This window comes from Podarcis liolepis (assembly GCF_965112155.1).
Source record: "Podarcis liolepis genome assembly, chromosome: 1".
Taxonomy (NCBI): Eukaryota; Metazoa; Chordata; class Lepidosauria; order Squamata; family Lacertidae; genus Podarcis; species Podarcis liolepis.
The window spans coordinates 17471850-17499077 of NC_139554.1; the positions used below are offsets into that span (position 1 = coordinate 17471850).

The following is a 27228-nucleotide window of genomic DNA, read 5'->3' on the forward strand; positions in this document are numbered from 1 at the left end:
TAAATCACGAAGAGAATGTTAAACAACTTTACAAAAAAAAGGAAAAAAAAGGGAAAGGCTGGAGATGATTTTTAAACAATTATGTGATCACTTACTGAGCATTTGCCAATTCTACTGTATTTCCTCCCATTGTCATTAACACTGTATATATAAATGCAATTGTCATGAGAACCTATTGCCAAGAAATTGCCATCTGCAAAACAAAGAGAAAACATATTTTATCATAAGGCTGAAATCACACTGATTAGGAAGAAGTAACGCCCCTTGGACTGGAATTTCAGTAATAAGATTAAATGCAAAACTACTTCCTTTGTTTATTTATTCAAAACTGGGATGGAGAACCTGTGGACCTAGAGATGTGGCTATATTTAATGCTACTGCTCTGAACTTCCAGCTGCAGAATTGCAAGCTGGAATCCAACAACCTCTGAAGGACCACGTTTCCTATCCCCAACTGAAAACATCCGCACCCTACATTTCCTCACAAAAGTCTAATAACCAAAGATTAATAATCTAAAACATCAGCTACCAAAATATTTAAAATACTATATGCAGCATTAGAAAATCAACAATACAGCATTAGCGGCATCAGAAGTTATTAGTAGTAAGTGAAGAAGTTTGGACTACAGCTCCTATCGCCTCATACTGGCTGTGTTGGATGGGAGTTGTGGGCTCTGGATATTTTGGGCTACCAGATTGGGTGAGGTTGGTTAAAACCAGTATTGTAAGACACATATCTACAAGCCGAAAGCTATCTTAAAATAAGGTTTCCACTAGCTCCTAGAAGATCTTTAAAGAGGAGTGACATATCACTCTTGGGAGGGAATTTCAGAGCCTAGGCCCAGCCACAGAAATGTCCTCTTTCTGGTCCCAACCAAGTGCATTTTAAGGAACACTTGAAATTTTTGTTTTTACATGGATTTTATAGGATATGGGGGGGGGGGAATGCATGGACCAGGATAGTGGCAGGGCTGCCCGTTCATGTATGTACCTCTCCAAATAGGCTTAAAAGAAAGAATCTGAGAAAGTCCTGTTTTGGGTGCCACAGCCTGGTCTATAAAAAGCAGGACTCTTTCAGTGGCAGAATCTGTGTTAGAGAATCTGTATATAGAGAATCTGTGGGAATAGTGGGCTGAGGTGACTGATGTATTAATTAATTAATTAAAGTGTTTTAATACTGCCTTTCATAGAAAATTCCAAGGTAGATCACAATTTTTTTTAAAAAACCCATTATATACATTATTAATTTGTTCTATACTGCCATTTTATGATTATTATTATTTTGCTAATATTAGCCATGAAATTTATTTAATTGGGATTTTGATCTGTTTTACACATGGGAGTTTTAGTTCATGTTTTGTGTTAAGGATCCTGTCAGGGCGATTAGGCAGAATATAAATTTATACTTTTGGTGACAATAACATGGAATATAGCACAAGATGGAATACTTTTCCCTAAAGCCTTAAACAAATTCCTCTTTCTGTATACCGATACTGTGACACAGTACACGATTCACATGCTTTTCAAATGTATTCTTAAACACAATACATGAGCTGCATCCTGGCACCACACTAAAATTAAGCGAGCTGACTGAAAAGGTCAACTCACGGCGCCTTTGCCATATTAAAAACTGCTCCTGTAAATTGGTAAAAATGAATCCATCATTAAGCTATGCACCTTTTTATCGCCAGTGATTAAATACGCTGACAGCAAAAGCATAAAATATAAGACTGTGATATTTAGGGATTGACAAACACTTTTTTATACAGTATTCAGTGCCCCCCTTTTTTTGTTCAAACAGCTGAACAAAGAATGCCAAACCTGGCGAGTAACGCATTGTGGAGAGCTGTTCATTTCCGTCTGTATGTACGGTGACCAAATCTTTTGTTTCGGTGTCAAACACAAACCACCTGTTGAAAACAGTGGAAGGAAAAGTCAACAAGCCGTATAAGATAGAACTGGCAAGGGGGTGAAGTGGGGCAGTCAGGGATCCCAGTACAAAGAAACATAGCAACAACTCTGCTGGATAAGACAAAGGGTCCGTCTCTGATTCTGATCTAATTCACAGAGTTTCCAACGAAAGAGAGGCATCTAAGCATGTTCGGCTGAACAGCAGAAGCCCCTTTCAGTACTTTCCCCTCAATGCGGGTGGGTGTGGAGGACTCCCTGGTCCTGAATGGGGTAACTGTGCCCCTGAAGGACCAGGTGCGCAGCCTGGGAGTCATTTTCGACTCACAGCTGTCCATGGAGACGCAGGTCAATTCTGTGCCCAGGGCAGCTGTCTACCAGCTCCATCTGGTACGGAGGCTGAGACCCTACCTGCCTGTGGACTGCCTTGTCAGAGTAGTGCATGCTCTGGTTATCTCCCGCTTAGACTACTGCAATGTGCTCTATGTGGGGCTACCTTTGAAGGTGACCCGGAAACTACAACTAATCCAGAATGCGGCAGCTAGACTGGTGACTGGGGGCGGCCACCGAGACCACATAAAACCGGTCTTGAAAGACCTACATTGGCTCCCAGTACGTTTCCGAGCACAATTCAAAGTGTTGGTGCTGAGCTTTAAAGCCCTAAACGGCCTCGGTCCAGTATATCTGAAGGAGCGTCTCCACCCCCATCGTTCTACCCGGACACTGAGGTCCAGCACCGAGGGCCTTCTGGTGGTTCCCTCACTGCGAGAAGCCAAGTTACAAGGAACCAGGCAGAGGGCCTTCTCGGTAGTGGCGCCCGCCCTGTGGAACGCCCTCCAACCAGATGTCAAAGAGAACAACAACTACCAAACTTTTAGAAGACATCTGAAGGCAGCCCTGTTTAGGGAAGCTTTTAATGTTTGATGTATTACTATAGTTTAATATTTGGTTGGAAGCCACCCAGAGTGGCTGGGGAAGCCCAGCCAGATGGGCGGGGTATAAATAAATATTATTATTATTATTATTTATTATTATGCAGGAAGGCTAGAGTGAGTAGAGATAGGGATGATGGGATAAGCAGGCACCATACCTGTCCTGAATCCATTGTGGATACATTTTACTGAACGAACTCAAGTTCTAAGTATTATGAGAAGCGAGAAAAACTTGTCTTTCTGCAAACCATGTGCATCTTTTGTAAACCTTGATCATGCCACCCCTTAGCCCACTGCCCTCACCAAACCATTCTCCATTTCCGAACAGTAACTTTGTGTGGGGACCAGAAACTGAACAACGAAAGGCAAGATGGCTTTATTTGTGACAAATATAAAGCAGAAGATAAACGAGAAGCGTTTTCATCATTATAGAATCGAAATATATTATCAAATGTTATTAAACTGTAGCTCATTACTGCTTTGAGACAGTCAGGATTAACAACACCTGACACATGGGAAATATTTTGCTGGTGTGGAATATTTGCCTTTTACAAATGCAAAACACTTTGCACCTTGTACTAAGACCCTATGGGGCGGAAAAGTCTCCAGTGCTTCATATAATGAACGTATGTCAATTTCCAAATGCAATATTAGGGAAGCTGGCAGCTTTAGCCTTGCTTGCTAAAAACATGTAGCATAAGCATGCTATACTAGATTACCCTCCAAAGCATCGCAAATGTCTTATGCAAAGTACCCTCTTCAAATTATGGTAATTTGTATGGGAAAATTTCCCAGAAAACCCACATCACTGGTTTTATGTGGTCCTTTGGAAAGAAAGACGCCAGGGAGACGGGGCAGACAGGAAGTGGACTTTGACGATGGGAACTCAGTTTCTGAGTCATTCTGCTCCATCCTTTGCATATTTCACCAGGAAATAAAACACTTCAAGTAGTGGATGGACATTAGGAAGAGGAGAACTTTTTTGATGAAAAATTATGAAGGCTGTCCCCATGAGGGCAGTGGTGTGCAGTCAGTGGATTAGGGGAAATAAGCTAGTCCCCTAAATGTTCCCGGTAAATTAGATTATTAAAATATTAAAGCCTGGCGCCTCCTTCCCAAAGCCCAGGAAGCTTTTGCCTGGTTTAGCAAGAGAGGCATGGTGTTCACACATGCGACACTGTCCCATCTGGCTCGCAAGCTGGCGCATCTGGCTCTCACTGTTCCACTTTGAAAAGTTTCACTGCACGCCTGCACGAGGGGTTATATGAATACGTATCCAGGGTTTACGACTGCGGACTACCCCCAAAGCAAGTGCCCCTGCTCTTCTTAATCTTACCTTCCAGTTAGGGTTCCTACTGCAACCACGGACCCTGAAGGATGGAAACCAGAAGACTGTGCTGGATCCTACAAAGTTTCAAAGAAATTGCATATTTACAGCAACAGTTATAGCAATCTGTAACAATAATGCATATTGGAATGGTTAAGTTTCAAAGAGCTCACCGTACTAGGCACTTCACCTGTGAGTCCTCTTTGAAAGGAGTGGGACTTATAAAACAGCAGGCATGGTCTGTACCCTTGCTATATGCAGAAGCTACCAGTGTTACCAGTGTTTTGCCTCTGGGATGGGGAATCTGAACAAAAACTAACCTATTTTTTAAAACCGAAATATGGTGGTGTAAAGAAATATTATTATTGTACAATGTATGTGTTTAATACACACTCAGAAATGAATTATGTAATATATTTTAGATATATACAGAAATACGCAGATGTGGCATCCATGATATATATATCAAAGCAGCTGGAAGAGGAGACCTGTGCAGAGGCCAGAGAAAGAACTGAGAGTGGCGGAGAGTCCAATTTGGGAGCCCCTGGTAAATTCACAAAATTCCCAACCAGCTGTAGCCTGAAACTGGGTGTGTGCAATGCAGCTGGTGGGACACAGATGTGGGCAGCCTGAGGGTGAGAGCCAGGAGACTGAGAGATGTTGAGTGGGGAAATGTGTCAGAAGAAGGAATTTAGCCATATTTATTTATTACCAACTTGCATTTTTGTACTATTTTGCTGTTGCTGTTTTAGTTTTCTGTACACCACTCAGAGATATTTTTAGATATTAAGCGCTACAAAAATCGCCCAAATGAATAAAAACACATTAATAAATTATTATTATTATTATATTATTATTATTATTATTATTATTATTATTATTATTAATGTCTTCTAAAAGACCCCTTACGGGGTCTTCGCTGCGAGATCACATTCACTCGGTGCTATACCAGCTGCACTGGCTCCTGGTGGAGTACAGGATCAGGTTTAAGGTGCTGGTTTTAACCTTTAAAGCCCTATACGGCTTGGGACCCTCATACCTACGGGACCGCCTCTCCTGGTATGCCCCACAGAAGAACTTACGGTCTTCAAATAAAACATCCTGAAGGTCCCAGGCCACAGAGAGGTTAGGCTGGCCTCAACTAGAGCCAGGGCTTTTTCGGCTCCAATCTGGTGGAACGCTCTGTTATATTGTTGTTCCATCAGTGTACTGACAGTGTTTATGTGCAGGGTTATCTCCAAAACATGCCTACTTAATATTTACAGTATATATGATCAGCAGATGCACAGGAACCCCAAGGTTTACAGAAGTGCAAAATATGTTCAGGAGGAAAACAAACAAACTTCAGGGGCATTCCCCACCCTCAAAACAGCCCAGTGAGGAATGAGCTTGTTCTGTGAGCATGAGATACAACACCATACCTAACGACCAACATTATTTCACAACAGAAATATTATTCCCACCTTTGTCCCAATGCAAGACAGATCAGTTTTGGAGCAGACCTATTTATTATCATCCAGGCACCAAACCATAATTTGGTTAATTGGTTAATGAGATAATTTCTCATCTGCAAAAGCAGTTGATTCCTCATAGACTATGGAAGGTCACCCTCACCAGCATAAACTGAGAGTTGCCAAACTGAAATTTACCATTAGCGGGCTGAAATGTAACTTCAGAAACGCCCAAGGCTCAGCAGGTATATCCAGCTTGGAGGAATGCCTGTACAGTGCTGCACTGGATGGGATTTCAAATGTTAAGAGTCTCTCAAGTTGAAGCATACCATTCTTGAAATAAAAACTCATCCGTGTCATCAGACTCACTGCCAGTAACGTGATATTTGCTTGAACTGCGTTTGGCTATTGCTCCAAGCAGTCAAGTAGACTACGCAAGCAGACAGGGGCAGAAGCCATTATTGCTGGGGGAAACAAATGAGCCACCTCGTTCCAGTCTTTCTGACACCGAGCGACATTGCTGAGGGGGCAGCTCAGCTACAGAGTCCCTTTGCTAAGCCAGCTGTGAGAAGGTGCAGTAGAGGCTTGTGATAGAAAATTATCAGCAAGCTACCATTCTCAGGATTCCTTGGGGGAAGTCAGGCCTATTAACTTGGTATAAAACCAATATAAATCTGCATTCTGAAGAATAAGTTCAAAAAGCAAGATGTAAGTTCTTAAATGGGAACTGACAAGCCTAAACAATACCAAAACATTAATTCCATTTCCACTTCTCCCAAAGCACCTTAATATCAGAGTACCTTTTCTACAAGTTTAGATCAGAGTATTATTTAGTTTTTGTCAATCAGTATGGGTTAAACCACAGAGCCTAGGACTTGCTTGTCAGAAGGTTGGCGGTTCGAATCCCCGCAACGGGGTGAACTCCCGTTGCTCAGTCCCAGCTCCTGCCAACCTAGCAGTTCAAAAGCACGTCACAGTCGAAATAGATAAATAGGTACCGCTCCGGCGGGAAGGTAAACGACATTTCCGTGTGCTGCTCTGGTTCGCCGGAAGCGGCTTAGTCATGCTGGCCACATGACCTGGAAGCTGTACGCCGGTTCCCTTGGCCAATAAAGCAAGATGAGCGCCGCAACCCCAGAGTCGGTCACGACTGGACCTAATGGTCAGGGGTCCCTTTACCTTTACTCATTCAAGGACGAGTATAAATCCCTATTTGTAGGTTTTGTAGGCAAAACTGTATCCTTGCCATGCTAAGACACTGTTAATGGTTTGTTTCTCCCTCAAGCTCTGACTTCCTGTTACATCCAAGCTAAAGCATCCGCGACCCCTGCTTCAGAGGTTAAACTAAACCAGGAATTGAGACATTGCTCTCCAGTACTAGCAAAATAGAAGAAGTGAAGGGGGCGCGCGCGATCAGCTTGTGCACAGTAAACCGTTAGCGACAGTTTACCTTGATGTCTGAACACTGCCACTGTGGTTGTTAAAGGTGGTGGTGGTGGGGTTATGAAAAACGGATATCATACCTCTATAATTTTGTTCCAGATCGGACGGTGACTGATGGCATCCCAGAGTGTAATGTGTTTGTCTTGCCCACAAGTGAAGAATTGAGGTTTGGAAGGATGGGCTGTTAGTCCCCAAAGCTCATCAGTATGACCCTTAATAAATACAGCAATGTTTCATCAGAACATGAACAACAGAACACTGTGAGTTTCGCTAATATTTTATTGGTAATAATGGGAGGGACGGGACATATAGAATCCTTCTCCCTCTTTCTTCAAATCCCACTTCTGGTTCCTCTTTTTCATTAATAGTTTTGCTTAACTCTTATATTTTCACCCGCAACTGAAATGAAACCTATGCGGATGTAACTTCGCTTATTGATATTTGCTCCACTGCCCTTCTCCTCTCCCCTTTCCTTCTCTACTACCCAAACTGAGTTTGTAAGCTTTGAGGGACAGAGCCCTGTCCACCTCCCCCTTCGTACGTCATGTGACAGCAGCAATTACACATTCAGCAAGCTCTCAGCTCCTCCGGAGTAGAGATCAAAGAACCCCTTATAATTCAGATTTTTTTAAAAATGAACACTATGATTTTGTCTTTTAAAAACTTTGGTCTTAAGAAGGAATGGGCTCAAAGAAGTACTTACCTGGGTAATGGGAGAAAAGTCTCCCGAGAGGGAACCTTGTAGAACAAAATTCCGAGTGGTGCCAATTAACACAACGTCCCCTTTCCCTTCTGCTATTGTTCTTATTGGCCCAAATTGCTCTGGAATCTATTTTCAAAATTCAAAAGCATATTGGTTAATCAAGCTGGCATGTAGTTTCCCCCCTCAAGTGTACATTTTCTACAGTGCTTTCCTCAGAAGGTGGTGGACTCTCGTTGGAGGTTTTTAAGCAGAGGTTGGATGGCCATCTGCCATGGATACATTAGCTGAGATTCCTGCATCACAAGGGATAACCCTCCGGGTACCTTCCAGTTTTACAATTCTACGAAAGGTATCTATTGTTTTCTTTGCACGATTTGTTGTTGTGTAACGGCCATTTCCCTCCTCCAATGAGACACTTAAGGGACGTGTCTTGTGTTAGTGTTGCACAAAAGTAGTGGTTTTCATTTTTATTCAGTAATCCATCTGAACACTTGAGGTGCTCAGCAGCGGGCTTGCCATCACTTCCTGATCCTTGTTCCTCTTCACAGAATCATAGAGTTGGAAGGGACCATGAAGGTCATCTAGTCCAACCCCCTGCAAGGCTTGATTCTTTTGCCTGACATGGGGCTTGAGCTTATGACCCTGAGATTAAGAGTCTTGTGCTCTACCAACTGAGCTACCCACCCTCCAGGCCAATATTCTGCTTTGCTGTCATTACTAATTTTTTTTTACATCTTGTTCTCTGTTGCGAGACCCATGGTTGAAACAATACAGACTGGCACATTATGAGCGTAAAACATGACAGGTTGCCCCTTTTCTCAATTTGGATCGAAGCTGGGGAAGCCACAGCATTCTGTATGAAACAACAGGATAGGCATGGATGGTGGAGGATGTTGTGTGTACACTGCTTCCCCTAACCAGTGTTTGGAGCACGCTGGATGCGATCAGGGAATGGCTGTAGCTCCACGGTAGAGCATCAGCGTTGCATACAGGAGGTCCTAAGGTTCAATCCCCAGAATCTCCAGACAGGGCTGGAACCCTGCAGATTTGCTGTTGGTAAGTGCTGACAATGAGCCAGATGGACCAATAGCCTGGGCTCAGTATAATACATGTTCCTATGAATCTTTGATGAAAATGGTGAGAGTGTACATAGCCTAGCTTGTATGTAAGATAAGCTAGAAAATGGGGTAGACAGAAGGTTGTGGAGTCAGACACTTGAAGAGCTGCAAAGGAGAGAAAAGGGGCTTAAATGCTATAAGAGAGCTGGAATACTAAAAAGAAAGCACAGATGGGAACTATGGAAGGAAGAAACCAGGAGATGACCAGGAAGGGTGCAAACTGATAAATATCAGCTGATTTAAGGAAACAGTCCAGAATAGGTTGGGTGAGCTTTTTCCTCTACCTGCTTTTTCAATTTGCTCTTATGAGTAACTTAAAACCATTTGCTCAAAACCTGTTTAATTTCTTGCTCTACAAAACTATTAAGTAAAAGCGTAATTGGGTATTTGGGGGGGGATAGTTTGGAGCTCTATTTTTCTTTCTACTCCAAGTACCATACCACTCTACCAAGTACTGGAAGTACGTGAGGCCAGTTACAGTCCAGGGCTGTTTAGTGAAGGCAGGCAGAGAAAAATAAAGGTATCAACTTGGTGAGGTGAACAAGGAGGAGAGGTTGCATTGAAGGGTTTGCTTGTTTCCTTTCCCTCTCATGATTCAAGCAATGTAATGTATTTCAAGGTAGAGAAGTGTGCTGGGCAAATGTCTGGGATTTGTATCTAGGTATTCAAAATCTATGCATTGTATGACCCTTCTGATATTATATCATATTCTTAGTCTGAGGACATAGGCATTAGCCACAAGAAACAGTGATGTCTTTTAGAAGTTGACGGGGTGGGGGAAAGCTTTTTCAGGATTCGAGCTACAAAATAATTCTCTTTTCAAACAGGAAATGCTAAGATGTCGCTTTTAAAGGATTGATGACATCACCTCTGTTTTGTGAAGTTTTTGGTAATTCCCGTTCCAAGATATTAGCTTTCTGTCTTTTCCACCTCCAGACACAAGCGTTCCGTCTCGCAACATACAAAGTGCAAAAATGCCACCTTCGTGGGCTCCTTGAACTGCAGAGCTTATTCTGTTGGTACCTAGATATGGGAAGAAAACAAGTTATTAACCAAGCAGTATATCTTATTTGGCGATTCAGTTATTTATTTATTACGGCAAGCCTGTTTTGTCACATATGAAACTCCCTCCCTACTGAAGTTCATCTGGTCTCAGCCCTGTAGTTTAAGGCAGCTGCTTAAGACACACCTTTTTCAGAGGGTGTTTGGAGGAGGAAAGACCTGATTAGATAATTGGATTAGCTGCTATTTAAAGTTGTTATGCTATGCATTTTAAGAACTGTAATATTTTATATTAAAATATTACAGTTCTCGAAGCTACAAATATGAGTCTGACCAAACTGTGGGAGGTAGTGGAAGACAGGAGTGCCTGGCGTGCTCTGGTCAATGGGGTCACGAAGAGTCGGACACGACTAAACGACAACAATATTTTATATACTTTGTGTATTTGAATACACATTTTCTTATTTGGTTGTAAACCAACCTGGGGGCTTGTGCAAACAGTCGTATATAAACCACAGAAACGTAAGTAAATAAGTAATATTGTGGATACTGAAAGATACCTTTCGTCTAAACCAACAGGTTTAAGTTGGCCAGAAGATATTTGTGGCTGCAGTTAGCCTTGGAGCTTATTTCTTAAATGTATTCGTAGAACTTAATTAGCTGTTTAATTTGTTAAACCATGTTTAAGACTGAAACATGCAAGGTGTCTGCTATCAATTTAGGACCATGTCAAATGTTTTGCAGGTGATTATTTTCTGCTTCCGGGGGACTGAAATGCTCCTTGCACATCTTGTTTTCTTCATGCCTGTTCGCTACCCCCCTCTTGGCAGGTATTTTAACGCCATTTTTGCCAATCACCATCAAAAGGCTGACAACATAATCCCAGCTAATCAGGAATCCCATAGCCAGCATGATGTAATTATTAGGCCACGTAGCCAGAACCACTTCACAAGATGGCTTCCGAGTCAGGGCAATGCTTCCTCCCCTCCCTTAGAAAGGGAAACAATTTTTGCTCTACTCGAACCTTCTATTACTAAGAAGTAGCATACTTTTTTGCAGGGGCAATAGTCATCACATAATATACCCCCCCATTGATTCTGAATAAATTCTATTTCAGTTTCTTTCCAGGAAAAATTAAATAAGCACTTGCTTAAATCTAGAAGAAATAACTGTTAAATCTATGTCATATGTAGTAATTTACTGTTTTATAAGCTTACTCTTCTTACCTTTTCCCCATACTAAGATATTTCCACTTGAGTCTCCAGTAATCGTATCACCGTTTTCAGAAAACGTCACACACAAAACAAATTTTGGCTTTTCTTGTTTCTGTACGGTAAGAGATTTGGTATATTTATAATAATCACAGGGGAATAACATATTTACAATATATTTCTATTTATTCAATTTAGATAATTTCAAAACCGTATGCTTACCACAAGATAAAAATCGAGAGAAATAAGTAACAAGAGATTGCAAGTTTTACAGATTTTATCAACATATGTTTACAAATTCTTGACATATATTAAATAGAATACATTGCACATATGCCTTATCCATGCCATAATACACCTGTTGAATAATGCATTCAAAGCTATCTTCCTTTCTGAAGAAATCCCTTTAAATCAAAACTGCACTTAAAATACCTGGTTGTGGAATGTAAGGTTTTGTTGTTATTTTAAAGTAGTGACATTCCAGATTGTGTCCCTAAAAATACAGGGGAAAGAAATCACATTCCACATGCTTGGCCTGGACTCAACAGTCAGCTATAGGTAGACCCGAAGTCATGCAAATGGCCAGTGGATCTTCAGCACTTCCCTTTGAACGCTTTAAAAAATCATGTGGCTTTTGAACTCTCAGTTTGACAAATACCATATTTTTCCATGTGTAAGACTAGGTTTCCCCCCTAAAAAATAATGCCAAAAATTAGGGGAGCGTCTTATACATGTATACATCTCTCCCCATTTTCTTAAATATGAGTCCCCCAAAATAGGGGGCATCTTATAGATGGAAAAATATGGTAGTTTGCAATAGAGCAATAGTAGCAGTCTGCAGCTGTTTGAGAAACACAGGCCACAAAATATCACTGGACCTGTGGAACTGGCTCTATGGAGATCTTGGGTTGTGCACTATAAAGATACCATCACAGCCAATATTCTAAGATGCTGGAAAGATATACAAGTTTTGACTAGAAGAAGGAAGAGCAAGTGTGATGAATCAGAGTCATGTTTGCAATAGTAGGTAACGTGGCGCTTTTACCCAAGAACGGAGAGCAACAACTCATATTTGATTCTCAAGCTGTTTTTGGGCTACAACTCCCATCATCCTGAGCTAGCAGGACCAGTGGTCAGGGATGATGGGAACTGTAGTCCTAAAACAGCTGGAGACCCAAGTTTGGGAAACCCTGGTCTAGACCCTGTTGGATGAATCCTGCCATGGGCAGCTTCTCCTTCAGCACTGTGACTTGGTGACACTAGAAGGACAACAAGACCAAACAAACAACACTGAGAGAAAGACGGGTGAAGTTCATACATTGATTTGAACCAGCCAGCCCATTCTTTGACTATAGGCTTCTTCTATGTAACTTCCGTATGCAACCCCCATGAACATAAGCACTTGTTACCTCAAATAAGCCTTGCTTTTTAATGAGAGAACTGCCTTCAAGCGTCCAAAAATAAAGATGCGATTTCCCACAAGTAACTATTATATTAGTGTCTGTAGGGTGAAAATCAGCGGCAAATACGGCTTCGTTAGAGCACTAGAAGGAGGGAAAAATTATTTCAACATTTGCAAAAAAAACAGACATGTCAAAATGCCCACAGACAACATTAAGAGCACCAATAGTAAGTTCATATGCTTTGGAAGGATGTTAAATGCCTTGCAATACATTAATCTGTATAGATATAGGTCAAATAAGAACATAAGGGGAGGCTGCTGGATCACACCGGAGGCTAGCAGCAATGCTTACAAGATGTTACACTGAATATGGCACCAATGGGGTAGGAGCGAGGGAACAACCGGGTGGGTCTCAAGTAGCATAAAAGCAATCTCATTGCAAAATACCTTGACATCTGCTAGCTTTTCTTCTCTCTGCCAGTCCCACACTGAAAGCACATGGTCGTTGGAGTCATCCACTGAACAAAGGTTACTCCCTCCATTCTGAAATAAAACATGAAATATCTCACTGGAGGAATGCACCAAAAAGCGATTTAATATCATCACAAAGTCTAATTGGAAAGGCAGTGCTCTACAAGCCAGTCCTTACGAAACCAAAACAGCATCATCCACACAGAATATGTGTTATTGGCAAGTTTGAGGAAAATATACAAAGAATTGTTTACCAAAAATACAATAATAAATAAATAAATAATAAATTTATAACCAACCTATAATGGGTTGGGAGTTACTCGTGCGTAATCCTGCTCCGTTTGAGCATTAGATTGCCTGGTTAAACCCTCTGGACTGCACAGCCCATCTCAGCATGGCTGCCCTTAGTCACTCGTAGAATCTGTGTGGGCGTTTCTTAAAGCGTTGCCAACATAAGAGTTGTTTGACGCCCAATCGTTTCCGCCTCTCACTGCGCGGGAGTCTCCTGCGCAGGGTGGGCGTGGGCAGCGGGGTGCTTGGGCTCTCCTCGCTAACTTCCAACAAAGAGTCCTGGAGCCCCTGCACCTCCCTGTCCCATTGCTCTCCTGGATCCCTGGTGTTACACTCATTCTCTTCCCCTTCTTCCCGGCTGAGTCTCCCTCTAGCGCTTGGACCTTCCCCTGCAGAATCAGAGACCCTCTCCTTCTCCCATGCCTCTGATGGCAGTTCCCTGACACAACCCATCGGACCGCGTTGCCCTAGCTACTCTGGATGGCTTCCAACATAAAAACACAACAAAACATCAAGCATTAAAAACTTATTAATACAGGGCTGCCTTCAGATGTCTTCAGAAAGTCATGCAATTGGTTATCTCTTTGACATCTGATGGGAGGGCGTCCCAAGAAGGCCTTCCGCTGTTCTATTACAACTAGTTTGGCCCTAAACTAAAGGGGAGAAAGGGGAGGAATGAGCAGACTTCTTGGTCACAAATTCAGACAGACAGATCTGCAGCAAGCAAATCAAAATTCCACTTGTAGAAGAAGTAAAAATGTTTGGGAATTCCTTTTTTGTTTGTTTAAACCCTTCTTGCCTAAGAAAAAGATTTCACTGAAGCAAAACTATCTCAGCAAAACTAGAATCCAGTAAAATAATATTTGGTGCGTTCCACTGGGGGCAACCTAACACAGAAGTGAATAGCATTTGTTTACAGAGGAAACTGTCCCATTGAGTTATGGCAACAGATTTTAGAACTGTAAATACGGAAAAAAGTGCATCAACAATACATAAGGAGATATCACTTACCGATTTGGAAAATGCAATGCAAGTGACAGCCCGGTCAAAGAACCCCATCCCAATGACATGCAGTGTGTTCAGAGTAACAGAGTCCCAAATGCGGACATGGGGCAGGAGTTGCTGCAGAAATGGAACAAACAATAAGCAACAGCTGCAGTTAGATTTGGGGCTGGGGTGGAGCAGGAATCTGAGTATAATCAGAGTATGTGAAAATACCTGCAAATGCATCTTAGCCATATTTAACATCTTCCGTTCATGGAAACACAAACATACAGGACAAAAGGTCCAATTCTCTTTCAACCTCTGCCTCTCATCTGCAATATAGGGGTAATAGTGGTCTAACGTATAGTGTGGTTGTCGGGGTTACTGAGACACTGATATGCAGATGGGCATTTTATTCTATTTCTAGTTTGTGTCACTTTTGCAAGTGTAAGTTCATTCCATTCTGTTTCTACTCCTTTCTAATTTTCTCTTAAAAGATATAATTTTTGAATGTGTTTTGATATATTTTTTTAGCCAAGAACTGTGTCACAGCGTACAGAGAGGTACAAAACCCAATAGAAAGCTGTGGTTCAAGCTGCACACTAGTCTAGGAGATGTGGATTACGTCAGGTCATACCGGGGAAAATCTGGAAAGATCAATTCCCTGTGTACATGTGAAGCATTTTAGAGATTCTATCCTGGAATTATTGGGGGCGAGGCGCACGCCTGCTGTTCCCAGAAAGTGAGGAGTATGATTCAACTACAAAACCATACGAAACTTGCAAAATGGTCCAATACATTACAAAAAGATTTAACCTTCTGACAGCTTCACTCTGCCCTCTAAAAGTCAGCTGAAACAGACAGGTCTTATAACGCTTCCAATTTATAACTAATGCACAGCCTATCCAAATTGCATTTGGTGCTCCCTTCAATGACAGCTAATGGAGTTTGACACGATTATATAACGTCTGCAATGCAGAGTTAGAACGCTAGGGAGCAATCTTTGCAAATCTTTAAAATAGCAAAATGCACGGCCAACTGACAGACAGTATTTGCCTATTGATGACTGCAGTCCCAAGTTGCAGAGGGGCAGTTCTGTCTATAAGCAAGAAAATCTATTCGCACGAAGTCTGAATAAACACTAAAAGGATTAGCCAGAATTGTTCTTGGTCTTTTTATCAATAAAGATCTCTGCAGGGAGAATCCTTTGGAAGATTTAAAGAAATCACTTTATATTTGAGGTTTAACATGTTGAAATAAACAAGAAAATAAGAATTGCATTTCCATTATCTGCAGTCTTTAATGAGCAATAAAAAATAAAGAGTTGCAACCACTGAACCTTACTAGTTCAAGCAATAGTAATAGTAATAGTAATAATAAATATTCTTATTGAAAATGGCTAAGGTCGATAGTCTTTCATACAGATCCTTTCCCACTTTCCATTACAACCACGGTAACTGTAATATTTGCTCTAGTGTTTTTAGCAAGGGCATAAGAAGAGCCCTGCTAGATTAGAACAAAGGCATATCTAGTGCAACATTCTGTTTCCTACTGTGATCAACCAGATGCCTATGGGGAAATGACAGGCAGCAAGATTCTCTGTGGGTGCTGCACCTACAGTAACTGGCATTCAGATCCTGGAGTTGTATACAACCATCATAACTAGAAAGCTAATGGAAAAGGAGATTCTATATTTTAGTACCATCAAATGGTGACATTTATGCCTCACAGTTATAAGTACAGTGGTACCTCGGGTTACATACGCTTCAGGTTACAGACTCCGCTAACCCAGAAATAGTACCTCAGGTTAAGAAATTTGCTTCAGGATGAGAACAGAAATCGTGCTCTGGCGGCGGCAGGAGGCCCCATTAGCTAAAGTAGTGCTTCAGGTTAAGAACAGTTTCAGGTTAAGAACGGACCTCTGGAATGAATTAAGTATTTAACCCGAGGTACCACTGTACTCAGTTCTGCTTGCAAGTTTCCCACAGCCTTGCAAGCTTCCCACTACACAGACAGGAAGCTGGATTGCTAGAAGGACCTTGTATTCTTATTACATTTCCTCTATCAAGCTCATGCTTTTCTCCAAAGCGTTCCACTTTTTTACATCATTCATTCTGCCCTTACATTTTATAATCCTGACGTAGTTCCTGGTGCCTTATTTGCAGTTTCTAGTTTCCTATTTGTTTCAAAAGTGCAGAGGCAGCCTGAATAAATAACCACCCTTCATCAGAAGAGTGTTTGTACTAAAGTGAAAGAACAATTTGTACAACACAGGTGCAATATTTTTAAAAACGCAACAGAATGAATGAATGAATGAATACATAAATAAATAAATAAATAGCATAAAATTGAGGAACAAAAGCAGTTCTCGTAAATATTATCATCGGAAATGCTGGGACAAATGAGAAAGTTGTAACAGAGCACTAAAGAAAAAAAGTGTGTTTCCTTAAGGAGGGCATTCAAACTGAGACAACACTTCAAAATAAGACCAGGTCACTACTGTGAATCATTTACCAACAGAACTGGTAGATACTGCCCAACAAAGTGAAACAGCACCACATCTGACTCAAGGCTTCATTTTGACGCATGGTGCTCTCAAGCCGCAGGTTCTCAGGAATGATATTGATTGATACCAGAAGCTTCTATATGCAACAGGAATTGGGTTTTCGACACAAAATAAACATTCAGCTGCCCCCGATTTACAAACATGCATCCAGCTGACCATGTTGTATGAAGCATCCAAATCAAAACTTCACAATCAACGCATACTCAAGCACGAAGCACCCAAGAATGACGTGGCTTTAGATTGGAAAGGCAACTGGAAATAGGAACCAAACTCATCCTCATTTATATATCCCTACTAACATCATTTCTTCTATCATTTTCACTACATTGGAGTTCTGGTTCCTTCCAACATATAATCCTGGAGGTTTACTTTTAACACACCTGCTCCTTATTAGTATCAATACATTAGCACGTTAGTATAAAAACAACAGATTTCTAACAAGCAAAATTCTGAGCATGATCAATAGGCCGACTTACTTTCCCATCCTTAGATGTTCCTGCAACCTGACCAGTTGCTATGGTGATCCTGTCAGGATGGACAGCTAGGCTGAAGGAGGGAGGGGAAAAACCTTTGTCAAATCTCATATTACAAACACTGTTCACAATGCAAGCTAAAAGAATTCTGAACATCCTGGACTGGATGGTTTCCCAATTTATTGCAATGCATATGGAAACATTTTCATTTCAGCCCTTGCCATGTCTAATGTGTGAAGACAAGTATCGCAAGACACTGAAGGGTGCAAACAATTACAGTATTTTGCACATGCTTTTCATAAACTATTTAAATTTGATAATTTAATTCCCATGACAAATGCTCAAAGTTGCACTGTCCCCAACCTGCAATCTCTTGCAATAACCAAATCAATATTAACACTAAATGCATGAACGATTGAGGACTAGATTGATGCCTGCATCAGTGCTCTTTGTTCCCTTTCTTGTAATCATGCAAAGCTGGTGATGAGAACTGATGTGGGGGTATTATTTATTTACTATGGGTTGCTTTCAACTCCCTTTTAAAATTATTGAACTAAGTGAGTTATGGCCATTAATCTGAATGGGTCTAGTTCTGAGTAAAAGTTAGTTGTTTTTATATCTGTTGGAAGCTGCCCAGAGTGGCTAGGGCAATCCAATCAGATAATAATAATAATAATAGCAGTAATAATAATAATAATAATGGGCTGTAACCCTATATTGTTGTCCTGCTTTTCAGATGCCTGTCTCCCAAAGTGGGCCAAAGAAAAAGAAAGGGGAAAAGCCATGAATCAGACTTATAAACTAGAAAGATAAGGGGAGCTCTGTTTGGATCTCTTTCTGAGCTCGAAGTATGGGTACCCCCAACAAAAATTTAAAAATTTGGCTGTGTAATTTGGAATTAATGTGATTTGATTGGCCTGTTAATAAAAATTATTTTTTTAAAAAAAAAAAGATAAGGGGGGCTCCCCATGCTTCTGCAACACCTGCAACATCATCATCATCATCATCATCATTTTATTTGTATTCCGCCTTTCCATAGTTAAAACAATGCTTACAACATGACAAGATTTACATAATTATCAACATAACAAAAGCCATAAGCAATAAATAAAACATCAAAAAGTACCGTACATAACCAAATGGAAAACAATTTCCACATAAATCATAAAATCTAAAACTAAGGAAACAGCAAGGCAACAGGAGTTAGAGCAGTGTGTTATTTCAGGGAAGAAAGCAAGAAGCGAGTTCCCTGAAGCTGTTCCTTCTCTGGCCCCTGGATGAGGTAAGGCTGGTCTCCTTTTTGCCTTCGTTCCTAGAAGGCAGTAGTGCAGCCTCATGGTGACCCTAGGTCTTCTTTCTCATGGCAGGAGCCAGAATGTGATTCTTTCCTGCTCTCCAGCTCCAGGGTGGTAGTAGTTACAACTGTGGGCTGTTAGCCAGGAATCTCCCATTCATTACAACATCAGTTCCATGAGTAATGGAAGAAGTATGAATGGCTTAACTTTTCTGCTCTCATTCCTACCTAGGCACTGCATTGTTGGAAAATTAAAACAAGGCAGGTGCCAGTATCACCAGGTGGAGCCCCATGAGGGTACTGTGTCTGCCCCCCCCTAAAATCTGGCTCTGTTGCTGTACATTATAGTTGTACCTTGGTTGTCGAACGGAATCCGTTTGACTTCTGAAAACTTTTGACAACCAAGGCGTGGCTTCTGATTGGCTGCAAGAGCTTCCTGCACTCAACTGGAAGCCGCAGAAGCTGCGTCGGACGTTCAGCTTCCAAAGAACGTTCGCAAACCAGAACACTAACTTCCAGGTTTGCGGCGTTCAGGAGCCCAAACATACGAGTGTCAAGGCGTTCGTCAACCAAGGTATGGCTGTATTTACAACAGACGTGGGCAAACTTTAGACTACTTTGTTTTTAATGGAACACCAAAATCTACCAGCCAGAGCCAGGTGCAAAATGGTACTTCAGCTAGATGGCCATACGCTAAGAATTAAGGAATATGGGACCTTTGAACAAATGCCCAGCCCAGCAATTTGTGATCTGTACCAGAACCAAGCACTCAAGCCCTATCACAAGCAATCTAACTGGACGGGCAGGGCTTTTAAGTTGCTGCCATCATTAAGACTATTAAGGGGTTAGAAACTGTTGCAGATTTCTGCAAACCATCTAGAGATCTGCCAGTAGATCCCAATCTACTTTCTGCCCACCCCCGCTTTACGAGAAATGGGACACACTATAGTTTCAATTCTTCCACCTTGTTTTATTTCCAAGGTATCAATGCCCTATACAGCTTACCACTTGACATCGTCGTTGTGAGCAGTGTAATGCCGCTGTAGTTGCTCTTCAACATTGTACAACACAACAACAGACGCAATGAAATACACGGTTTCACCCGTCGGAAGGAGGTACAGGTTACTACGGCAGTCCCGACCCCTGTAGCCATAGCTGACATCTTAGTTAAGATCATAATAGTTTGTAAGCGGCCGTTCAAAAATTGCAAGCGCCATTTGACGTGATAATTTGGGTCCATACTGTAAGGCTCTATGACTCTGCACTAGTTTATTTGCATCAGATGCTGAACGCAGTTCACTAACTGTTGTTCCATTTCCTGGTGAATCTGGTGGAGACAGATTTCTTTTGGGGGGGAGTGATGGGCTTTCCCTTCAAATGTTCTGTGCTGTATGTCAGCAGACGTGATGTACAACATCAGGTATGCTTTCTGGGAGCCCTTCCTGTTGTTTGAGGTGGGTTTGGTTTCAAGTGGCAGGAGAGCTTGCCATTTGAAACAGGATTCCCCCCCTCCCCCATCAAACCTGCAGGTGGGACAACCTCCATTTCAAACAAGAGACTGGGACCTTCCCAGTGAACAGATCTCCCCACCTTTAAGCAGTTCAGGCCTGGAATATTCTGCTGCTGTTCTTCAATGGGGACAACTCCACAGCCACAAAAACTGTGAAGCAAGAAGGTATAGCCCACACCCTCGGGAAATGCTAGCACAGTGTACCTATAGACTTATCACCCAAACCACAACACAGATGAGTATACCTCCCCTTTAGGACTTTTGCAATGTATAGTTCACCTGTCTTCCCCTGTATTCTGTCTGTTGTACAGATTTGCCTTGAAATAATTTAAATGATGCAACTGAAGGAGGCTACAACAATACAAAATCAGTGAATCTCATTCTCCAACCACCAGTGCCAATCATGGGCAGATCTAATCTAATTGTGGGAGTTAATCTATATGTTAAATGGTGCTATTTGGCACATGATGCTATTTAACATTTAAAATCATGCAGCTGCATGCTCTGTCATACATGGTTTCTTGCTTATTGAAGGCCAAGATGGACTTTGGATAGATAAATTGATAGACAGACAGATAGATAGAGGCCCTGCACAGTACTTCTGATTTGTCTTCAAAAGACTGGCCAACAGTGATTTGTGTGCTTAAGAAAGAATCTGAAAAATAATTCTAGGACTAACTAAAAAGAGAACCAGCATAAACTGTCTTTCTGTGTAGCATATGACCAAGCAATGACGGTATTTATACGAACTAAATGGATGTGCTGAAAATCATGATGTATTTTCTAAGAATTCTGTTCCTTAAAAACTACAGAGACATATAAATACCCTTTGATATGCCAGTAAAAGAGAAAAGCTGTTTAAGTACATTATAATTAGTAACCATAGCGCCCTACTTTTCTGCAATGTGCCTAATTTAACCGTGTGATAATTAACTGGTTTTAAACATAAACCTTCAGGCTACATTCAGCTGAAGCCTTCCTGGAGCTGCTTAATGGGATAAAGATGTGCAGCAGAAGTTTCATATTATTAATACTCATTTGATTGTTTTATCAGTGAAATGGTAATTGCTTCCAAAAAAACAACAACCCTAGATTCCCGCTATGTTTAATAACCTTCCAAGATACATTACAAAAAAACAACAACACACAACTGAACCCAAGAAATGAGCAGTTTCTACGTTTAACATGCAGCCATAAGAAAAGGATACACCCATTCCAGTTTTAGCCTCTTGGCTGGTAGTTCTGCTTTTGCTTCCAGACTGTAAGATTCCACTTGATCTTTGGGCATGAACATGGTAACAGGGCGTCCACGCAGAAACATTTTAACGTATCCTTCCTCTACAAAAAGGTCAAAAGACAGAAAGAATTACACACATACACCATTAGTCATGTACTTCAACATTCTTCTATCCCAGCCCACTAATATGTTGCCTAATGACACGTTGAAGTTACATTTTGGGGGGGGGGTACTGTTCCCCACCCCACCCTGGCAAGCAAAATTTGAAATAATCAGATACACACCAAGTCCCCTTCTGCTTTAAATCTCTTTACAATACTGAAGAAGAAACTCCAAAGATTACAATTAACACCAAAAAAAATATGCCACATGAAATTCTTTTATTTATTTTTATTGGATATTTACACATCTGGGTGTCAGCATCTACAATTTTTAACATTCACGGCATCTTAGTGTAAAGACAAACTTTGCACTCGGCTTATATTGTTAGAGATACACTGGAAGCACAACGAGGACAGGCAATTAATAAACGATCTGCGCTGAAGTACATGTAAGAAAGAAGATGACGACTAAGTTTTAAAACAGAAGCAGCGACAAGGACAGCACAGAGAAAGGAGAGAGAAACATAAAAGAATGACAGATCTGAACTCTGCTGACATTAAGTAAACACCCTGAACACCACCAGAAATGCTCTAGTCGACGGTGCTTTAACTGAAGTATGAAGCCAGAGGAACTTTAATAACAGATCTGGAAGTACTGACTTGGGGACTTCATGGGGCTTAAAAAGCTAGGTGATCTAGGAAATGTCATGATAGTCTGGCTAGGACTTTTAGGAAATGGCAAAGCCAAAGGAGGTTTCTTGCGAACAGCTGGTGAAGCTTTTCGAGGTTCAGAACTTGCTGCCTCCTGCTGCTCCATCGGCAGATCAAGGGATCCAGCCTTGTTCTCATCCAAATCGGGCAGTTTTGGAGTCAATGACATCAGCAGAGTTACTAGACGGAATAATCGTGGGCATAGAGAAAATGGAAGGGCAGAAGCAATAACATTATGTAAATCAGTGAGAGAATTTTAGGTCTACTAAAAGCATAGCTAAGGATTTTCAAACACCATTAATGTTTAAAAGAGGAGGGCTTTGTTTTAGTGGACAAAGTAACATAATTTATGTGTTGTCATTGTAGTTTTAATCAGAATTCACAGAACAACAATATCATGTTATAAGCATATTTGCCAATAACAATTTAACAGTTGTTGCAGTGGTTAGTGTTTCTTTAAAACCAGCAATGCACATATGGAACGTACCCAAAGCTTAACTAGACACCTTCTAATTCTTTTCTCTTTTTCTTAATGAAGAACAACAAAACGTGTTGAAGCGAACACATAACTGCAAGCTTAACAAAGCTGTACTTTGCACATATTGCTAGAGATTCTTTCAAAGCACGAAAAGTTGCTACAGTACTTAACAGCTGCACATGGAAAAACAAAGTACACAATGACTAGCTGGACACTTGACAGTTCCCGAGCTGTACAGGAAAGTTACAGGTAGCTACATTTCTAGGCCTACAACAACAAAACAAAGCACACCTGTCCTTAAACATGGACTATGTAGCACACATCAAAAGCTCAAGGGCTCAGACCACTTATCAGAAAACAATGCGGGTAGCCAATGTTAAAGTCCAATGCTGATGTAATGCTGCCAATCTCCAAAGCATGATCAGGAGGCTGTGAGTTCATGGAGGTCCTCAACCCCCATCTAAACCATGACAACCCTGATTCTGCTCACCTGGCTTCCACTCTTAATCAGGAAGCCAGGTGAGAAGAACCATGGTTATCTTCATCAGGTTTCAAACACAAGATGTTTTGGACTACAACTCCCATGACACACTATTACTGGCTGTGCTTCTGGGGCTAATGGGAATTGCTGTCCAAAAGATCTGGAGGGCATCACTTTGACTACTCCTTCCCTAGTGCAAACAGGAGATGGGGGGTGTGTGGGAAAATGATTGCTCTTATGTACAAGCAATCATTTTCCCACAGGGGGGACTTGGCACTGGGAAGAAGGAGTAGTAGTATATGCCCTGCTTCCAAGTTCTCAGGCACTGGCAGTGCTACATTTGCATGGCACCCACGTAATGTGAGGATTGGGTTTACTAGCGTATTGTTCTTCTGAAATGTTATGCATCCACTTAGCGTAAGCACACAACCACTAATTGCATCCAAGCATTATGAGACAGCTGCCTTTGGGGAACCTGTCCTAACCTAACATTTACCATGTAAGCAAGTAAATGCTTAGATGGGTGAGCAGCAACCACTGTAGCACTAGATCACTACATTACACATTATGGGTACAGGCATTTAGAATCAGGGTACAGTCGTATCTTGGAAGTCAAACAGAATCCGTTCCGGAAGTCCATTCGACTTCCAAAACGTTTGGAAACTAAAGCGTGGCTTCTGATTGGCTGCAGGAAGCTCCTGCAGCCAATCGGAAGCCCCATTGGACGTTTGGCTTCCAAAAATAGTTTGCAAACCAGAACAGTCACTTCCAGATTTGCGTCATTCAGAAGCCAAAACGTTTGAGAAATAAGCTGGTTGAATACCAAGGTATGGTACTAAACTCTTGTCCACAGAACACACAATTAACTCAAAACAACCTTGCTATCAGTCACACGCCAGGAATGATTAATAATCCTTTCCAGGCAAACATCTGCCCAAACTTACTGTCCAGACCACCCGTTCATAACAGGTGTGTGGCAGCAGACATAGATACTGATAGGCTAATTCAGACAGTGGCATGCCCACCATCACTTAAAATATTTATGTAGCCTTTTTTGCTTTGGTATTCAAAGACACAGAAAGAACAACAGACGGCAAGTGTCTTAGAATAACAGACTGCAAGAGAAGATACTGGCTAATGGAAGTGAAGCCACTATATAAAAGGGTGAAAGACTGTTAAATTGTTAAAAGCAAGGCTGGATAAAGCACCTGCAGTATTCTTATACTACTTCAGGAACAGCTGGGAAACAGAACTGAGCAGAAAGGTTGAAACTAGCAACGCCTCAAGTTGCTTCCATGAGAGACTGCAAAATTAGTTACATGTGGCTTGTTGAACAACATGATCCACAAGAATAGAAGCAACCATGATTAAGAACTTATCCTCACATAATATTTAGGAGATGCGGATTAATGAGGAGTTAGTTAGGAATAAACCATTTGTACAAATGCAACACAAATCTGTTTACACAAGCTACAATGAAAACAATTGTGCATCGATTAAAACTTGGTTAAATGTTAATTATCAGCAAGCACTTCCAATATCATACATTCCCTAACCCTAATTTGGCATTCATATATATCCAACCGTATCCCTCTGCTCATGGAAGGCTCTATGCTTCAATGGAAGCTTCCATGAATGGAAGGAGGAGGGAGGTGATTTTCACAAATTTCCCCTTTGGCCTGCGGCCCACCTCCCACTCTGTTTGGGGGAGTTCTCCAAACTCTCTAGTGCAGATGTGCAAGGAGCTGCAGAGAAAAGGGGGGAAATCAGTAAAAATGGCTTCTTGTCACCTATTTCCATTCATAGAAGACTCTAATGGACCTAACAGTCTTTGCATGAGCAGAGGGACACAACTGGAGACAACCTAATACGTTAACAGCACTGACATATCTGTTAGCCACTGCTGTATGCTCGTTGGCAATTCAGGTTAAGTCTATGATTTACCAGGGACAATTAAGGAAGTGAGCAAGCACTGCAATGCCACTCTAAATGCTTTTTTAGGCACACATTAGGAGACTAACCAAACAAACTATATAGTGCAGGCTCTATCACATGGCTTCTCAGCTGAAGTGCCAAGCAACTATTATCACACAATGGTACATTCATGTGTTGCCATATAGCTCTCTAACATTTGTCTCTTTCCTTGGCCATTTATTTGACCAGGTCAACTAAAAATCAAAACGAAAATCCATTTGGATTAAATTCTACAAGGCTTACAACCCAGTAGGTGCCCTGCAAGAACTTTGGTCAGAAGAAACCGAACTTGTTTAGCGTTGTAGCAGTAGAAGAAACATGTTGCCTCAATGGAGACAAACTCCTTTGGCTCTGTTAATAAGATTGCTTAGAGAGCTATGAGGTTTCAGAAGCGAGGCCTACCTACCTTTACAATGTGTCACACGGCGCTTCCCTTGTGGTTACAGAGACAGAGATAGAAGGGCTAGATAAAGATGCATTCAAGAACAGTCAGGCTCACCTAAATCCCTGCTCTATGGACTCCCCAACCGTCCTCTTTGATGTCCTGTTCAGGGAATACCGTTTTTGGTTCATGTAAGCGGTCTGAATCTTCCACAGACAACCAGTGAACAGGATGACCCTAAATTGATTCACATGTTGCTGTTTGCACTAACTGCAATTTAGACTGCAAATGACAAGTTGTGTTTGAGATGTACAGACTAGCCATGGGTTTATTTTGGTTTCCATCATCTCCTACCATCCACAACAATCTCAGGATGCTATTCCAAACAGCACACGAAGGAATATCCCAAACTATTTTTCTTTTAACCCAGAATATTTTCCCCAAATTGTAGTTTGCCGACCAGCTTCAAACCATGCTTCTTGCCTGGAGGCCACTTGAAAAACACGGTTTCTTGGATGGTACTGGTTCAGGCAAAGGAAGACTAAATCATGGTTTGGTGTGATGTCTGAACCACGTCATCATGCAACCATTCTTGCGAGAGAGGCCGAAAGTGGAGGGCTGTGGGTATTACTGCTTATTCTATTTGCAACGGCAGATGTGATGCTCACAGTTGGGATAATCAGGACTTCATATAAAGACATCTACTTCACTGTGCCAAGTGGTAAGGAAGATTTTACCACATGTTGGATGTAGTAAAATAATCATTAATGCGGGGCTTAGTAGCTGATGCTCTCAACAAATTGAATGCATTTAATGGCCAATCCTTCTATACAACAATAGTAGCGTGTACTCCTCTTTTTAAAAGCAGAATAGATAGAAAACACAGGCAAGTATTTTAACAAGTATGTCCCCCCCCCCCATATTGGCTCCTAAGAAGTAGAAAAAGGCATTGTTATTGATTTAGGGAATGATTCTGCTTGATTCAAGGAAAGTATTTACATGCTCTAACACTGTCCTTTCCACCTCAACCCCATTTTCTCCTATGAGCTTTGGTTTTGTCGGGTGAGCGGTCACAAATCAGAAATATTGCTGTGTGCTGCTTTTCGTCAAGTGTGGTGGGTGTGTAACTGGAAATGAGGCTCTTTCTCGTGTGCCTGTATTTGTAGGGAAGATTAACCTGCCTACAAAAAAAAAACACCTGCAGACCTTTTTGATTTATGTGCTTGTTACATTTGTATTTTGCCTTCCCTCCAACAGATGCTAAAGTGAGGATCATTAAAACTGAGGCACAACAAGTAAAGGTTTGATGCTACTCTGAATCCCAAATGAACCCCTCAAAATTCATCATTAATTACTGAATTAAGGACACTGTACATGCTTCGTGAAAAAGATAAAATTAAAAGAAAAGTATTACCTGATAAAACCAGCATATCAAGTTCATTTCCAGAAAATGTGAAACTACTAATTACCATTTGTTAATCACTGTAAAGTAGGACTAGGCCATGTTTTAGGAAATCAACAGTGATAGTTCTGTTGAAAGTTTTGTTGACCAGTTAACTCAGTAGAAAGCCTAGCTAGCTACAAACGTTCAAACCATGTTTAGAAAAAGGTTATATTATCATGAAAACACCATTTACATAAGAATAAAGAAAGCAAAACAATTACCTGCACTGAACATTGGCTCCTTAGGCTTGCTGTGAAAATAATCAAGAAATATCCTTTTAACAAGACTTGCATGCCCATCTTTCCTCCCAAGCCCCACTCTCCTTCATGACCATC

At 41.3% G+C, this 27228-nt stretch overlaps 1 protein-coding gene across 7 annotated transcripts in view; it reads right to left on the minus strand.

Annotated features, from left to right (window-relative positions):
• The window catches only part of EML1 (EMAP like 1), a 136638-nt gene that overhangs the window by 6082 nt on the left and 103328 nt on the right, over positions 1-27228 (minus strand). For 4 of the 7 annotated variants that reach the window (XM_083517572.1, XM_083517569.1, XM_083517570.1 and 1 more), the window contains 15 exons: positions 27115-27143; positions 25474-25500; positions 21294-21423; positions 19581-19730; positions 17285-17354; positions 14270-14380; positions 12944-13039; positions 12504-12638; positions 11110-11209; positions 9750-9904; positions 7764-7889; positions 7141-7272; positions 4176-4243; positions 1821-1909; positions 96-193 (listed from right to left, as the gene is read on the minus strand). In XM_083517572.1, coding sequence (XP_083373698.1) covers positions 96-193; positions 1821-1909; positions 4176-4243; positions 7141-7272; positions 7764-7889; positions 9750-9904; positions 11110-11209; positions 12504-12638; positions 12944-13039; positions 14270-14380; positions 17285-17354; positions 19581-19730; positions 21294-21423; positions 25474-25500; positions 27115-27143 — 1516 coding nt within the window. The remainder of the gene's footprint in view (positions 1-95; positions 194-1820; positions 1910-4175; positions 4244-7140; positions 7273-7763; positions 7890-9749; positions 9905-11109; positions 11210-12503; positions 12639-12943; positions 13040-14269; positions 14381-17284; positions 17355-19580; positions 19731-21293; positions 21424-25473; positions 25501-27114; positions 27144-27228) is intronic. The other 3 variants (XM_083517573.1, XM_083517571.1, XM_083517568.1) reach the window with 1 other exon arrangement.